Below are 17,734 nucleotides of genomic sequence, written 5' to 3'. Positions count from 1 at the left end.
ACCTATATTGCTCATGTACTTAATTTCTTTTCTCTTTCTTTCTTTCTTTTTTTACTTTACATGGTTGTACCATTTGAAATGTACATTACAGACGTGCCTTGTTCGTGTTGTATATCTTACTTGATGTTGTGCTGCCATTTTGTAGTCTATTTCTTGACAAAACAATAAAATTAAAACGTTTGTAAACATTTATTAGCAGTGGGGGAGGGGGAATGGTTCTGCATCCTTGTCCTGGGCGCTGGATGAACCTGTCCCGGTACTACCCCCAAACATTACATATTTTCTGAAAATAGAGACCCCGGAGAATAAATTGGTGATAGTTCCAATTTTTATATCATGCATTATTAGCACAATGGTTTATCCAGGGCAAATTCAATTAAAAAATACAATAAAGGTAAGCCTAAGTTTGCTTTAAAAAAAAAAGAATAAAGAATAAGCAGAAAGGAGGATGAAGATTTATGCTAAAGGAGGACACCTTTTTTTAAAACTAAAACACAATATATTACCCAATATTTTGCTAATATATAAAAAGGTAAAGTTGTGCTGAGTACGTAAATATCCAACATGTCAAGACCTAAAGTGGTTCTAAAGGTAGAAGGTAAAAAACCTTCTGTGTGCAGCTTGGGTGTGGCAAAACGCGTCAAAGGGCGTGGCTGAAGCAATGGCTGAGGCCATCTTCATTCTAGATTCCACGTATGGTTACAGCAGCGTCCTTTCCTACATCGCACTTGCAAGACTGGATACTATTGTGGACACCGCTCCCCCTTCATTCTGGTGAGGTGACCAGGGGAGGACTGACAACTCATGGGGCCCCCGGGCAATAGGGGATCATGGGGCCCCTGTGTCCTTGCCCACACTCAAAAAAAGCCTATAAAAGGTACCAGGGGCATTTCATGGGGCCCCCTACTGACCCCGGGCCCTTGGGGAGTGCCCGAGCTCTCGAATGGTCAGTCCACCCCTGGAGGTGACTATTGAGCTCCAGCTTTGAGCGGCGCCACCATGCTACACATATTACCGGTAGCTGTATTCACTGTGTTTTCAACATGTAGCCAATGAAAAAATTGTTATTTTGGAGTTTATCAAGTTGCCTGCTAATGTTCGCTACTCTCCAGGTGTACAGGAACTGCACATCCCACCCAGAAGTATCTGCCACAGATCTCCTAATCAAGCAGTAGAGCTTGGGAATCCTGTCCAGTGACATCCTGGTGCAGTGTGGCACAGATTGCCTCGAAGGCTCCTGAGATGTATCACATCGGATCCCAGGAAGCTTTGGGCTTGTGATGTCATTCTCACCTAGGTGAGAAAATAGGACAGGGTTCACAAAAAAGGCATCTTACAACCCCTAAAAATCTCTAGCATTTAAATGTGTAACTGGAGTGGATGCATAGGAGAAAAATAATAGCAACTTATAGGAGGGGTTGAAGGTCCAATTTAATATACTGTATATATATATATACACACACATATATACATACACACATACATATGAGAAAAACGATAGCAACGTATAGGAGGGGTTGAAGGTCCAATTTAATATACTGTATATATATATATATATATATATATATATACACACACACACACACACATATATATATACATACACACATACATATGAGAAAAACAATAGCAACTTATAGGAGGGGTTGAAGGTCCAATTTAAAGAAAATAAAAAAAAAAAAAAAAAAAAAAATATATATATATATATATATATATATATATATATATATATATATATATATATATACATACACATACATACACACATATATATATATATATATATATATATATATATATATATATATTTATTTATTTATTTATTTATTTTTTAATGCCTTGCGGTGCAATGTGCACACTCAAAACGAAACCCCAGGTGCAAAAGAAAAAACTGTGAACACACAAAAACGTGCACTGTGTGTACATATGGTCCTCCTTCAAAAAGAAAGGACCCTGAATTTGATCCCCCATGGTGCAAAACTCTGGATGGGAACTGGGGCACTTGTAGTCCACCCAGCTGAAACCAGGCAGACCTGCTGCACCAAGGTCCACCCAAGTAGTTGGTGGGGCTCCCAGAAGGAAGACCCACTTGAGGGGGAGAACTTGACCATAAGGCCATGTACACCCCCCCCCCCCCCAAGTCTGAGGACCTACCCCCTACTAATTGGAATTCAGCAAAGTGCCATGTGCTATACAAAAAGTAAAAAAGATACAAACATAAAAAAGGGTGGAGGAAAAGGATAAGTGCTTCGTGCCAACTTAAAGTATAACTAAAGGTCAAACTTTATTTTCATTTTGGATGGAGTGGAGAAGGATTACAACATCTTCTGGGTTTATATTGCTTATTGTGAACCCGTTGGGCAGTTCCCCCCACTCGATTTGTCCTGTTTACCATTATCACTGAGAGTAATAGTGAAAGAAGGGTTGTTACAGAACAGGAAGAGAGGAAAACTCTTCCAATTGGGACACTAGTTCAGCGATTTCCTCACTTTTGAGGGCTTTCCTCGCACTTCCTATTTTGGCTATGGGACAGGATGTGAAGGGAAATCTCCCCAGATTGGACAAAAATGAAAAAAAGAAACCTCTCTTACACCCCAGTCACATCAAACCCAACTTTGAAATCGTATGACTTACAGTGAAGTCGCACGATTTCTAAGTCGGATGACATGCCGATTTCAGGTGCGATTTTCAAGACATCTAACACAGTTGTCTATGCAAATCACACCAAAAGTAGTGCATGTACTACTTTAGAAATCGGTGCAGACCCGACCAAGTCGGAACCGCACCAATGTGACCGCTGTAATTGCGGCCAATAGGGTGCAACTTGGCATGCGATTTGCAAGGCGCATGGCATGCAAATGGCATTCCAATTCGCATCCACTGTGACCGGGGTGTAACTCTATCCAAAATGAAAAAAAAGTTTTGCCTTTAGCTCTACTTTAAATCCTGTCTGGACATAGACTTTAGCTTTAACCTACCAGCCAAAAATACATTTCCCTTTACCTCCCTAAGTACAGGGGATTTCCCTAATGAGTATTACCTGTACCTGCCAGCGACGCTGAGTTTTTCCAGCTGATTGGCTCCATAGCCCTTGGATAATAGATAAAAGGGATTCCTTCCGCCGCTCTTTGGAATATAAATAAGCTCACCAAACTTCGTCATTTACACGGTCTGTTTCCACATCAGTACTGGCGCTTTAGGCAGGATCGGGCATCAGAATTACCTTATACCATTTTCCAAATTGCACTTCTACTGGAGGAAAGTACTTTGTGTAAGTCTGGTCATTAAATCAACTCATTCATCTAGGCGTCCTCCCTCGTATTGATGCCGGTTTAGGCAAGCAGAGAGTTTGTGTGCAAATCAATTTGGATTCTGATTTGAATGCATTTTTTACAGCGTTCTGCAGGTTAAATTTTAGGTGAAAGTGAGTAATCTATGAACGCCTGGGGACAACTTGACACAAGCTTCCAATCTCACCTGAACAAACTTCGGTCTCATAGAGCAATGGTTAATGCACTCGTTCCAACACAGATACAGCGTATTCTCACATATCCCAACATACAGAAACAGAGGTCGGCATTTGGAAGGTCATCATGTGTACTAAGACAAAAAAGAAACCCTATAACGCCACAATAATACCTATTTCATATTCATGCTTCATGTGATAGGTATTATTTTGGTGGTATAGGGTTCAGGTTTTTTTTGTCATATCTGTGTATACTGTGCCTTCCCTGGTTCCCACTTTAACAACACTTTGAAAACACATCAGATCTCAATGGAGAAAAATCTCCTGCTGGATATCTATACTGATATGGACTGGGTAATGTGTTAGGAACGTAAGAATGTCCCATCTTTTGATAGAAATGAAAATGATCAACCTACAGAGGACTGAATTCAAAGGCACTCCAAAAATCAAAGTGAAAAAATGATGCAGCAGGTTAGTCTATTTTGCTGAAATTTCATTGCAGCAACTCAAAATGGTACTCAGTAGTTTGTATGGCCCCCACGTGCTTGTATGCATGCCTGACAACATCGGGACATGCTCCTAATGAGATGACAGATGGTGTCCTGGGGTATTTCCTCCCAGATCTGGACCAGGGCATCAGAGTGCTCCTGGACAGTCTGAGGTGGCAATGGATGGACCGAAACATGATATCCCAGAGCAGGGGTGGACTGACAACTCATGGGGCCCCCGGGCAATAGGGGATCATGGGGCCCCTGTGTCCTTGCCCAAACTCAAAAAAGCCTATGAAAAAAGGTACCAGGGGCATCTCTTGGGGCCCCCTACTGACCCCGGGCCCTCGGGCAGTGCCTGAGTTTCCAAATGGTCAGTCCGCCCCTGTCCCAGAGGTGTTCTATTGGATTTAAGTCAGACGAGTGTGGGGGCCATTCAACAATATCAATTCCTTCATCGTCCAGGAACTGCATGCATACTCTCACCACTTGAGACCGGGCATTGTCGTGCATCAGGAGGAAGCCAGGTCCCACTGCACCAGCGTAGGGTCTAACAATGGGTCCAAGGATTTCATCCTGATACTTAATGGCAGTCAGGGTGCCATTGTCTTACCTGTAGAGGTCTGTGCGTCCCTCCATGGATATGCCTCCCCAGACCATCACTGACCCACCACCAAAACGATCATGATGAAGGATGTTACAGGCAGCATAACGTTCTCCACGGCTTCTCCGGACCCTTTCATATCTGTCACATGTGCCCAGGGTGAACTTGCTTTCATCTGTGAAAAGCACAGGGTGCCAGTGGCAGATCTGCCAATTCTGGTTGTTCAATGGCAAATGCCAATCGAACTCTATGGTGCCAGGCAGTGAGCACAGGGCTTACTAGAGGCCTTTGGGCCATCAGGCCACCCTCATGAAGTCTGTTACTGATTGTTTGGTCAGACATTCACACCAGTGGCCTGCTGGAGGTAATTTTGTAGGGCTCTGGCAGTGATCATCATGTTCCTGCTTGCACAAAGGAGCAGATACCTGTCCTGCTGATGAGTTAAGGTCCTTCTGTGGCTCTGTCCAGCTCTCCTAGAGTAACTGACTGTCTCCTGGAATCTCCTCCATGCTCTTGAGACTGTGCTGGGAGACACAGCATACCTTCTGGCATTAGCACCTATTGGATTTGGCTGCCTGTGCAATCTCTGTAGGGTTCAGGTATCGCCTCATGCTACCAGTAGTGACACTGACACTAGCCAAATTCAAAACTAATGAAAAACAGTCAGAAAGGATGAGTAGGGAAAAGAATGTCAGTGACTTCCACCTGTAAAACCGTTCCTGTTTTGGTGGTCGTCTCATTCTTGCCCATCCAGTGCACCTGTTGTTAATTTCATTAACACCAAAACAGCTGAAACTGATTAACAACCCCCTCTGCTACTTAACTGACCAGATCAATATCCCAGGAGTTTCATTGACTTGATGCTATACTCTGATTAAAAAGTGTTCCTTTAATTTTTTTGAGCAGTGTATATATTTTTTCTTTTTTTTTACCAGAGGCCCTACAAAATAAAATTGTTTCTGTTGCTTTTTTTTATGTCACACGGTATTTGCGCAGTGATTTTTCAACCGCAATTTTTTTTAAAAAAAATGCACTTTAATGAATTTTAAAAAACACAATATATAACCCATTTTTTTCTAAAATATAAAAGATGATGTTATGGTGAGTAATTACATACCGAACATGTCATGCTTTAAAATTGCACAATGGGCAATGCTTTAAAACTTTGAATAGGTTACCACTTTAGAGTTACAGAGGAGTCTGGAGCTAGAAATGTTGCTCTTGCTATAACATTCGTGGAGATAACTCACATGTGTGGTGTGAACACCGTTTACATATGAGTGACCAATGTCTGCACTCACTACTGTGCATGAGCACAAGGGGCCAGGGGCGCTTTACATAAAAAAAGTTTTTTTTTTTACACTCTCCCTTTAATTCTTTTTATTCCTATCATAAGAAATGTAAACATCCCTTGTGATAGAAATAAGGCATGACAGGTCTTTATTTATTTAAAAGCAGCACTTTTACATATATATTGTACATTCACATCAGTCCCTAACCCTCAAGAAGTATACAATCTAAGGTCCCTAACTCACATTCATACATACACATACTAGGGACAATTTTAGACAGGAGCCAATTAACCTACCCATGTGTCTTTGGAGTGTGGGAGTAAACCAGAGTACCCAGAGGAAACCCACACAGGCACAGGGAGAACACACAAACTCCAGGCAGGTGGTGCTGTGGTTGGGATTTGAACTGGTGACCCTAGTACTGCCAGGCAGAGGTGCTAACCACTTAGCCATCTTTAGGGAGAGCTAAAGATTTACAGTATATACAGTCTATGAGACCCCGTATACCTCCTCTACCCTGGAAAACTTTTAAAAAAAACATTAATCTCAGGCTTTCCAGAAAAAAATGGCAGTGTTTATATCTGCCATAACTGGAAGTGACGTCATGGCATCGCTTCCAGCCTCCTATATACATTATATTGCCAAAAATATTGGGACACCCCTCCAAATCTTGGTTTCAGATGTTTCAATCACCTTCATGGCCACAGGTCATTAAAAAATTAAGCACCTAGGCATGCAGGCTGCTTCTACAAGCATTTGTAAAAGAATATTATTATTATCCTACGCTTAGGACTCGGACTATTATTGTGTGTGTAACTCCCTGTAGTGCCTATACCTCAAAATCCAAGGAATAAAACATGTATTGCACTTACAAACATAAGAAAGGTGAGTGCTGACCTCTGAAGACTCCCACTGGGAGGGGTGAAACGCGTCAGCTGCAGACCGTGGTGACGTCATTTCCGGACAGTGGAGCGCATGCTGGTGTGGTATTCTCTGATTTTTAATGCTTGTTTACATATTATGATTGTAAGTGCAATACATGTTTTGTTCCTTGGATTTTAATAAATGGAATAACACTATATGGCCTTCCTCCACCATTCCTTATGCATGAGTACCCAATTGCCAATGATGATGGATTGAAATAGGCCAGTGAAGCCGAACAAAGGTGGACTACAAGTCACAGCAGAACCCAACGTCTCCTCCACCAAAGCGAGTCTGACTCTTGTTTGTTCATAAGAGTCCACAGGCGCTGGTGAGTCAGTGGGACCACTGGTGGGGAGCACAGAGTACGAATTGCATGGATATATGAAGAGCACTTTAATTTTTGGAAGGTATAAAATTCACCAACAAACAAGGCACAAAGGGCTGTTTATGTTTGTATGTCATTATAAGGGGGGCAGTGCTCTTATACTTTTTAATTTTACATTTGTTAAAGAATGGGTCGCTCTCAGTTCAGTAAATGCAAGCGTGGTACTGTGATAGGTTGCAATAAGTCCATCCGTGAAATTTCCTTGCTACTCAATATTCCACGGTCACCTGTTAGGGGTATTATAACACAGTGGAAGCAACTGGGAACAACAGCAACTCAGCCATGAAATGGTAGACCATGTAAAATGACAGAGCAGGGTCAGAATATGCTGAAGCGTACAGTGACGAATCACGCTTCTCTGTCTGGAAATCTGATGGATGTGTCTGGGTTTGGTGGTTGCTAGAAGAACGGTACTTGCCTGACTGCACTGTGCCAAGTGTAATGTTTGGTGGAGGGGGGATTATGGTGTGGGGTTGTTTTTCAGGGGTTGGGCTTCCAGTGTACGGAACTCTAAAGGCGTCAGCATACCAAGACATTTTTGACAATTTCAAGCTCCCAACTTTGTGGGAACAGTTTGGGGATGGCCCCTTCTTGTTCCAACATGACTGCGCACCAGTGCACAAAGCATAGTCTTTAAAGACATGGATGAGCAAGTTTGGGGTGGAGGAACTTGACTGGCCTGCACAGAGTCCTAACCTCAACCCAATAGAACACCTGTGGGATGAACTAGAGCGGAGACTGCGAGTCAGGCCTTCTCGTCCGACATCAGTACCTGACCTCACAAATGCGCTTTTGGAAGAATGGTTAAACATTCCCATAGACACACTCCTAAACCTTGTGGACAGTCTTCCCAGAAGAGTTGAAGCTGTTGTAGCTGCAAAGGGTGGGCCAACTCAATATTGAACCCTACGGACTAAGACTGGATTGCCATTAACCTCCGTAGCGGTATTCCCGAGTGTTGCTCTGGGTAAAATTTCAGTACCAAAAGCGGTAACCCCGAGCTACACTCGGGCTTACCATGCAGCGTTGCATAGGGAGTCCCTGCAGCACTTACCTTGTCCTTCGCTCCCGCGATGCGTCCCCTCCAGTGTCCCCGGCCATCTCCTCCGGCCGATGCCGGCATCCGGCTTCCGTGTTCCGGTCCCTGTGACGTCGGGACGTATGGGCGCCGGAAACGGCGGCAAATTTTAAATTTTTAAAAAAATTTCATTTTTTTAAAAATGATTATTACATAGTAAAACATTGCTGTTTCAAAACATTTCACATAAATTTTGTCCTGAGTACTTTGTCCTGTCCCCTGCCTGCATTTTGACTGTTCTTTCTGCCTGGAAACTTAGAAAAGTCCATGGCGTCCAAAAAGCGTCCCTTTATGTCAAAAGCGGTTTTAGACCAGCTAGAGAACAGAGATAGTAAATCAGAACCACTTGCAGAATTGAGTGATAATGATTCGTGGGGAAATTCGTCATGAGAAATTGAAAACGATTCTGCGACTTTGCTCAGCGATGTGCGTACTTGGCGCTATATTTCAAATTTCAGTGTTTTTGGTTTGATCATATTATTTAATTAAATTTATTATATTATTATTTTTTATGATTATTTATTAAATTATAAATTATGATTTTGTGTTTCAAGTTTTACCATATCCGGAATGTTTACTAGACTCTTGTTCGGACAGATTTCAGTGAGTTATTCCTAAATTACAGGCCTACAATAAAAAAAATACATATTTCCATGCAACAAAATGGTACCGCTTTCAGCACCAAAAATCTGAAATAATCATACCGCTAGGGAGGTTAAAGTTTATGTGCTTGTAAAGGCAGGTGTCCCAATACTTTCAAGAATATAGTGTATATGCACTGTAGGACTTAATTCATTTTTTTATGTTTTTGCTATCTATTTATATTGATGGATTTTTTTATTGTTTAATTACAGTGCATCTAGAAAGTATTAACAGCGCTTAACTTTTACCACATTTTGTTATGTTACAGCCTTATTCCAAAATTGATTAAATTCATTTTTTTCCCTCAACATTCTACAAACAATACCCCATAATGTCAACGTGAAAGAGGTTTGTTTTAAAATCTTTGCAATTTAAATAAAAAAACAAAAAAAACACATGTACATAAGTATTCACAGCCTTTGCCATGACACTCAAAATTGAGCTCTGGTGCATCCTGCTCCCACTGATCATCCTTGAGATGTTTCCACAACTTGATTGCAGTCCACCTGTGGGAAATTCAGTTAATTGGACATGATTAGGAAAGGCATAAACCTGTCTACCTGTCTATAGAAGGTCCCACAGTTAACAATGCATGTCAGAGCACAAACCAAGCCATGAAGTCCAAGGAATTGTCTGTAGACCTTTGAGACAGGATTGTATCAAGGAACAGATCTGGTGTATCAAGAAACAGATCTGGGGAAGGGTACAGAAAGATTTCTGCAGCATTGAAGGTCCCAATGAGCACAGTGGCTGAGCACAGTGAGCTCCATCATCCGTAAATGGAAGTTTGGAACCACCAGGAATCTTCCTAGAGTGGGCCGCCCAGCCAAAATGAGCGATCGAGAGAGAAGGGCCTTAGCCAGGGAGGTAACCAAGCACCCGATGGTCACTCTGAAAGAGCTCCAGCATTTCTCTGTGAAGAGAGGAGGACCATCCGGAAGAACAACCATCTCTGCAGCACTCCATCAATCAGGCCTGTATGGTAGAGTGGCCAGACAGAAGCCACTCCTCAGTAAAAGGCAAATGGTAGCCCACCTGGAGTTTGTCAAAAGGCACCTGAGGGACTCTCAGACCATGAGAAACAAAACTCTCTGGTCTGATGAAACAAAGATTGAACTCTTTGGCCTGAATGCCAAGCATCACGTCTGGAGGAAACCAGGCACCGCTCACCGCCTGGCCAATACCATCCCTACAGTGAAGCATGGTGGTGGCAGCAGCATCATGCTGTGGGGATGTTTTTCAGCAGCAGGAATTGGGAGATTTGTCAGGATTGAAGAAAAGATGAGTGCAGCAATGTACAGAGACATTCTTGATGAAAACCTGTTCCAGAGCACTCTGGACATTAGACAGTTCATCTTTCAACAGGACACGACCCTAAGCACACAGCCCACATAACAAAGGAGTGGCTACGGGCCAACTCTGTGAATGTCCTGGAGTAGCCTAGCCAGAGCCCAAACTTGAACCCGATTGAACATCTCTGGGGAGATCTGAAAATGGCTGTGCACCCACGCTCCCCATCCATCCTGATGGAGCTTGAGAGGTACTGCAAAGAAGAATGGGAGAAATTGCCCAAAAATAGGTGTACCAAGCTTGTAGCATCATACTCAAAATGACTCGAGGCTGTAAGGTGCTTCAACAAAGTATTGAGCAAAGGCTGTGAATACTCATGTACATGTGGGGTTTTTTCATTTTTTATTTTTAATAAATTGCAAAGATTTCAAAATTAACTTATTTCACATTGTCATTATGGGGTATTGTTTGTAGAATGTTGAGGAAAAAAATGAATTTAATCCATTTTGGAATAAGGCTGTAACATAACAAACTGTGGCAAAAGTTAAGCGCTGTGAATACTTTCTGGATGCACTGTGTATGAATGGTAGCATATACAGTGACCAGTCCTTGAGCTTGTTTTGATGTTTTATTAGAGCATGGTAAAACATGGATAGGGTAAGGGGTGTATGGGATGCCCAAGGGAACTTGAACTGAGGACAAACTTCCTGAAACTATTTACAAGTCTTTGCAGCAAAAATCGTCTTCTGGAGATCCAGCCAGCCTCTCCTAATGTACCACCCCAGATCCTCTTTAATCCAGCAGCTCTGGGTGAATCCCTGGGCAAGGGATCCAGTACCTGCCACTACAGTGTGAACAGTCCTGGATAAAAAGCTAATCTAGTTTCCAACCAGAGTGCTCCTTTCCCCTTACTTGCCCAAAGGCTGCAGGTTTACTCACTTGGTTCCCCTCCTGTGCTGCCAGTGGGTCAGTGGCTGCTACCAGGCCTTCTAGCTGGGCTGCTCCTTCCCTGCCACACAGGTGGTCCTCTTTCAGGGGGCTGGCGAAGTCCCATTTTTCAGCCTTCCAAAGTCCTCTGCCTGCAGGTGAGCCACTCTCTATCTGGGCCTCCTCACAGGCTCCTGCCCAGTCTTTCACATTTCTCTCTCTCTCTTACACCCAAACTCTTCTGCTGCTGAGCAGGCTCAATCACTTTTAAGGGTTGTCCTGACCCCTTGCCACACCTCCTGTTGGGGATTGGCCAGGCTCCCTCAAAAGTGTAGATCAACCACTCCTCGCTTCCACCCACTGCTTCAAAGACCTTTCTACAAAGATCCAGAGCAGGGGAAAATTGCAGAGGGCTGGTCTGCAGCACCTCTCATCTCTGACCATGAGTTGACCCCTGCTACTGATTACTCCCAGGCTGCTAGTCAGGGACCTCCTTCCTGTTGCTAGTGATCCGTCTAGTGACAACTAAATATTTATATAGGAGGAATCAGGACCGCCTTCCTCTTGCTGGAGATACCTTTAGTGATACATAAAGATCTATATAGAGGAATCCAGACCTCCTTCCTCTTGCTAGTGATTCCTCTAGGGATAAAGATCTACAGTATATAGGGGGATCAGTACCTCCTTTCTCCTGTTAGTGATCTCCCTAGTGATGCACCCCAGAAATGTATTGATCATCTGAAATAAACCCCCTAAATCTTTTTTAGTTGTAGTACCCATGACATTTTCCCCTTTAATAGTCTGCATTAGTAGACCAGGAATGCCTGGGGTGAACCATGCTCAGTATGCAATATGTGTTGAAATACTAACTTGTAATCTTTAGCTGAAGCCCGTGTGCCAAAGTAACAACTGTAAGACAGGGACAGAGTGTTGTCACTTTATACTAGGGAGTGGCTGGACAAGGACCTTCAAGGATAGGTCAACTGATTCAATCTTGTGAGATGAGATTTTAATGACTGAGTTTACATATACTTTATATTTGCAATTGTGTTAAATCAAACACAACTATGGATGTGCATCTGATAGATGGGACATAAAGGATAGATTTTCATGACTCCGCCCACTGTCCTAAAATTAGGAATAATCCTCTTTTTTATTGGGATATGTGATGCAATGAGATATATGAATACCTTCTTTTCTAAGAAGGCTTTACTGTGCTACACACTGGTTCAGTTGGAGGACTTTGTGATTTCTTTAGTCCCTTTTCACCATGACCTGGATTGTTATACTGTCTCATCAATGTAAACCAGTACTAAAAAAATACATAGTTTAAGACAAGTTTTCCCTTAGAGTAATAATAATAAGATGGCTGCAGATTAATCAGTATTATTTTTTTGACATATCGACACACGTCATTGACCAGTATTGACATTCTAGCTTTGTTCTTCATTATGCTGTCTAAAAGAGTGACAGTCCTATAATAAGGAGAGAAGACCATGGCATTCCATTATTAATAGGTTATCTTTCAGTCAATGTCTTCCTACCTCTATGGTGCTGGAAGGTGACTTGATATAGACAGCAGCTGGAGCCAGTATCTCAATATTGGAGAGACCATCACTGCCTGAAATCTTTATCATCAGATTATGTTTAATTTCAAGAGGTCCATGGAAAGGTTCTCCTAAAGTAAGAAAAAAAAATTCAAACACTTAAATGTCCATCCAACAGGAAACCTCTGGTCCATCCTCTCAATTATCCTCCCTCTCTTCCTGAACCCCTCTCCACAACACATTTTAAAAAATTCCAAAGATACATAGCTTTATTCCCAGTCTTCCCCCATAGTAATGTGACTACTCGGGTTGGCAGCTGTAGTGAGCATGTAGGCAGGTGCAGTTTACTCTTTCTTCTGCAGGTGGTGCTCGTCCACAGCGGCATTGCAGCTGAAGGGGAAGTCAAGGGGAACATGGTTCCTTTATGGTTTCCTGGGTCACTGGGGAAGATATCAGGCAGAGCCTATTTAAGGCCTTGGATCTCCAGGTTTGGCACACATTTGCAAGTGGATAGGGACAGGTGCCCCGTCTATTAGGGACAGAACTAGTAGCAGGGAAAAGTTTCTGATGAGGAGGGAAAGCGTAGGGTTCACAACTTCTCTGGACATATTCTCGCTTGGGCACAAAACAGACGCATCCTGACTCTCCTCACAGGTGCTGTCAGCTCGGCTGAAACCTGTGCTTTATATGCTGTTGGAATGCATGAGTTCTTTACATCGCAGTTGGAGTGTGTATGCTATTGCTGCTGCACCACACTGCACCCCACCTACAAGTGTTCCGGCATGTTTTATTCTGTGAATCGATGCAGATTTCCATTGTCAGTCCAGGCTGCATGGTTACGCACCCCACAAGAATGTGTCATTGACAGTCTGGTCTTAATGAGAAGAGTTCCTTGCGCTGGTGGCTGCTGTCCTAGCTGATATCAAAGTCCTCTTCCATAGATAGGTGGATCCAGAGGCAGACTGACAACTCATGGCAACACACGGGCCCCATGATCCCCTATTGCCCAGGGGCCCCTATGGCCTTGCCCAAACTCAAAAAAGCCTATGAAAAAGGTACCAGGGGCATCTCATGGGGCCCCCTACTGACCCCAGGCCCTCTGGCAGCGCCCGAGTTTCCAAATGGTCAGTCCGCCCCTGGGTGGATCCCGTTAAGTTGGATCAGAACAGGAATGGATTTCACATGAGGCATCCATGTTCATTCAGATTCTGTTCAATTTTCGGTTCATGTAACTCCTATGGGTGATCAGATGTATATGGATGGGCATTTATTTATATCCATCTACATCTGTTCCTTACTGTTCATTTCTACAAATTCGACCAAGATGAAAAAATTGAGGTAGATTTACTAAAGCTGATGAATTCAAAAACTGGTGCAGCTGTGCATGGTAGTTGATCATCTTCTAACTTCACCTTGTTCAATTAAGCTTTGGCAATAGAACCTGGATGTTGATTGGTTTCTATCCACAGTTGCACCGGATTTTTCACTCTCCAGCTTTAGTAAATAATCCTCACTGTGTTCAGTCCAGCAGAGAGAAACAGAATAGAATCAGAGAGGACATGGATGGTACAAATGTGGCATTCATTTCCTTTCTGATCCAACTCAGCAGGGGATCTGTCTATGGATCATCTGCTGAGTTAATATTTCAGTCTGCTTCTGATATGTCTTATCATTGGTCAGAAGTGGATTAATGGAACGCCCTAAAGGAAACATAAATAGTGTACTAACATTACAATAAAAATTAAAACCCAGTAGGAGATAGAAGAAGGCCTGTTTATCAGAACCTGCAGTCTAAAAAGAACTACAAATTATACAAAAGGTATGAACTGTTGAAGTGAGGGATCAACCACATATTACTAACCAAAATAAATAAGAATAAATGAGAATTTTCCATGCACTCATTAGCTCATTAGACTAGATCTTCCTGGAACATTTATGAGAATGGAGTGAAATGCTTATTGGAGCCTAGGGCAGCATATACTACTAAATGACCCTGCAGGAAATGTAAGTGAATTGGGGACATGGCGGTAATAAGTAAGAAGCAAGAAAGAGCATGAACAAAACACAATCATTTTGGTCATAAATCAGCCAAATTAGATAAAACTGCATCTTAAAAAATGACTCTTATCATTGATATTAAATATCTTACCTACAATCAGGCCATGACCTTGAATATTGTAGAAGATATTATCCATCACTGTAAAATGTGAAACTCCAGTCAGAATGCCACCTCGTGCAAAGGAATTCTTCACAATGGATCTCTGTATATAAGAACCTGTATCAAGAGCAAAGCATGCAGTATTACAACACAAACCCAAATGCTGAAGAATTTATTATATACTGTATACATACACTCTCCAGATTTATTAGGTACACCTTGTTAGTACCGGGTTGGACCCCCTTTTCTTCTGAACTGCCTTAATTCTTCATGGCATATATTCAACAAGGTGTTGGAAACATTCCTCGGAGATTTTGGTCCATATTGACATGATGGTATAATGCAGTTGTTGCAGATTTGCCATGAATATAACCCTCACACCATTACACCACCACCTTCATACAAGGCAGGACGGATCCATGCTTTCATGTTGTTTACACCAGATTCTGACCCTACCATCTGAATGTCACTGCTGAAATCAAGACTCAGACCAGGCAACATTTTTCCAATCTTTTATTGTCCAATTTTGGTGATCATGTGCGAATTGTAGCCTCAGTTTCCTGGTTTTAGCTGACAGGAGTGGCACCCACTGTGATCTTCTGCTGCCGTAGCCCATCTGCTTTAAGGTTTGACATGTGCGCTCAGAGATGGTATTCTGCATACCTTGGTTGTAACAAGTGGTTATTTGAATTACTGACACCTTTCTATCATCTTGAACCAGTCTGCCCATTCTCCTCTGACCTGTGACGTCAACAAGGCATCTTCATCCACACAACTGACACTCACTGGGTATTTTCTCTTTTGGGACCATCCTCTGTAAACCCTAGGGATGGTTATGCCTAAATGCATTGAGTTGCTGCTATGTGATTGGCTGATTAGCAATTTATGTTATCAAGCAATTCAACAGGGATACCTAATAAAGAGGCTGGTGAGTATATGACCTGATATCTCCTGGTCGTGTTGGAATCATTGCCTAATAATTCATTATTTTTTCAGTATATAGTATAATATCAATTAACTATTGCTGATGTTACAGTATAATGTCCCTCACCAGCACAGTGGCTAAATGGTTAGCACTTCTGCCTGGTAGTACTAGGGTCGTTGGCTCAAATCCCAGCCATGGCACCACCTGCCTGGAGTTTGCATGTTCTTCCTGTGCCTGCGTGGGTTTCCTCCAGGTACTCCGGTTTCTTCCCACACTCCAAAGACATGCTGGTAGGTTAATTGGATCCTGTCTAAATTGGTCCTAATATGTGTATGTATGAATGTAAGTTAGGGACCTTAGATTGTACACCCCTTGAGGGTTAGGGACTGATGTGAATGTGTAAAATATGTATGTGTAAAGTGCTGCGTAAATTGACGGCACTATATAAGTACCTAAAATAAATAAATATTATACATGTACATACATTCTAGGGACAGTGTGATCAGAAGCAATTTATCTACCAGTATGTTTCTGAAATGTAAAAATAACTAGAACAACCAGGGGAGGCCCACTGGAGAACTATGCATACTGCATGTGGATAGTGACCCATGGGTGAACACAGTAGTCCAGTACTGTAAGGCCATAGCATTTGACATTAAAGCCAGCTATTGAGACGAGGTGACAATCATCAAATCCATCCTTTTTTGGCTACCATTCCCTCTCTATATTTATCAAAACTTTAGCTTTGACTACTCTTGTACATCCAACCACCCTTCAAATCTTTGAGCATCTTTAACCAATGTGCATATATGTTACATATATCAAAGTTTTCCTGTTGTTATTTATTTATGGTGCCATAGTTTCATACCAAACAATGGGATATTGCCAATAATATTTATAGCACCAATGGGCTTATTGAAAGCCTGGCCCATGTGGAGGAACTGGACTCCAGAGATGTGGATTAGATTGGACTCATCTTCCAAAGCTTGTGCCATGAAAACCAAACCCAAATCTTGAGATCCCAAAATTTTCTCACTTCTGTCATAGGGGCATTCCGAAATATCTAAAGAAAAAATAACAAAAAAAAATAGGACATGTTACTTGTATGTATATACAGAATAACCATATATACTGTTAAATGGTACATTCAGTAACTAGTAAAATTAAATGGCAGTGCATATGAGGATACTGCGAGACCTAGGTGCCAAACAGGTGGTAGTATGCTAATATATACTAATAGGCTTATCTACTAGTCTCATTATGACATGTCTGGTTTTAGAATCTGATTTTAATGGCTTATTGCTTCTGTTGATGGTTTTGGATCTTGGTAACTGGTTTCTGTTTATGCCCTTCCATGACTCTGTGCCTGGTTTCTGCCTGCTCTTGTTTATCTCCTGCCTTGGTTTGACTGCCTCTCCACTTTACAATTTGATGCTTTAGCTGGTGACCCAACATTTCAGATCTGGGAGCTGACCCACAGCTCATGCCAACCATCTTTGTGGGGGGCAAGGATTAAAGCCAGGTATTAGACCCTGTTCCATGGCATTAACCCACACATACCACTAATGACAGGTACAATCATCTAATATTTATGACATCTGTAGTCTGGGGTCTAACCAAACTTTAACTATAGAGAATAGGCCTGGGAGATGATGTTCCATTAATATTGTGTTATTATGTGACATCATACATCCTGGGAATGGGCGACACGTCAGCCTGAGAGAAGCTATAGAAGCAATGGAGTTCTAGCCATGTAACAGCAAATGTGAGTTGACTGATGATTGGGGCTCTTTCTCTCAATGTCTCTGCTGTGGGAGCCTGCTGCTGGGTGAAAAGGCTGATTGCTGACAGAACACTAAAAAGGTATAGGTGCTGCTAATGAAGGAACCCATTGGGAGGTACCCTGTTGATCAGGAACTGACCTGAGCAGTGGCGGACTGACCATTTGGAAACTCGGGCACTGCCCCGAGGGCCCGGGGTCAGTAGGGGGCCCCATGAGATGCCCCTG

General features: G+C 42.4%; 1 protein-coding gene across 1 annotated transcript in view; it reads right to left on the bottom strand.

Annotated features, from left to right (window-relative positions):
- The window catches only part of PKHD1 (PKHD1 ciliary IPT domain containing fibrocystin/polyductin), an 808,705-nt gene that overhangs the window by 359,488 nt on the left and 431,483 nt on the right, over window positions 1–17,734 (bottom strand). The window contains exons 33-35 of the mRNA XM_089685961.1: window positions 16,595–16,789; window positions 14,793–14,918; window positions 12,641–12,774 (exon numbers count right to left, since the gene is read on the bottom strand). Coding sequence (XP_089542087.1) covers window positions 12,641–12,774; window positions 14,793–14,918; window positions 16,595–16,789 — 455 coding nt within the window. The remainder of the gene's footprint in view (window positions 1–12,640; window positions 12,775–14,792; window positions 14,919–16,594; window positions 16,790–17,734) is intronic.

The sequence above is a fragment of the Staurois parvus genome, unplaced genomic scaffold, assembly GCF_062004578.1.
Source record: "Staurois parvus isolate SC_StPar_1 unplaced genomic scaffold, SC_StPar_1.0 ptg000390l, whole genome shotgun sequence".
NCBI classification, from domain to species: domain Eukaryota; kingdom Metazoa; phylum Chordata; class Amphibia; order Anura; family Ranidae; genus Staurois; species Staurois parvus.
Note: the sequence above shows the minus strand (reverse complement) of the source record. Positions and strands in the feature narration are given on the sequence as shown.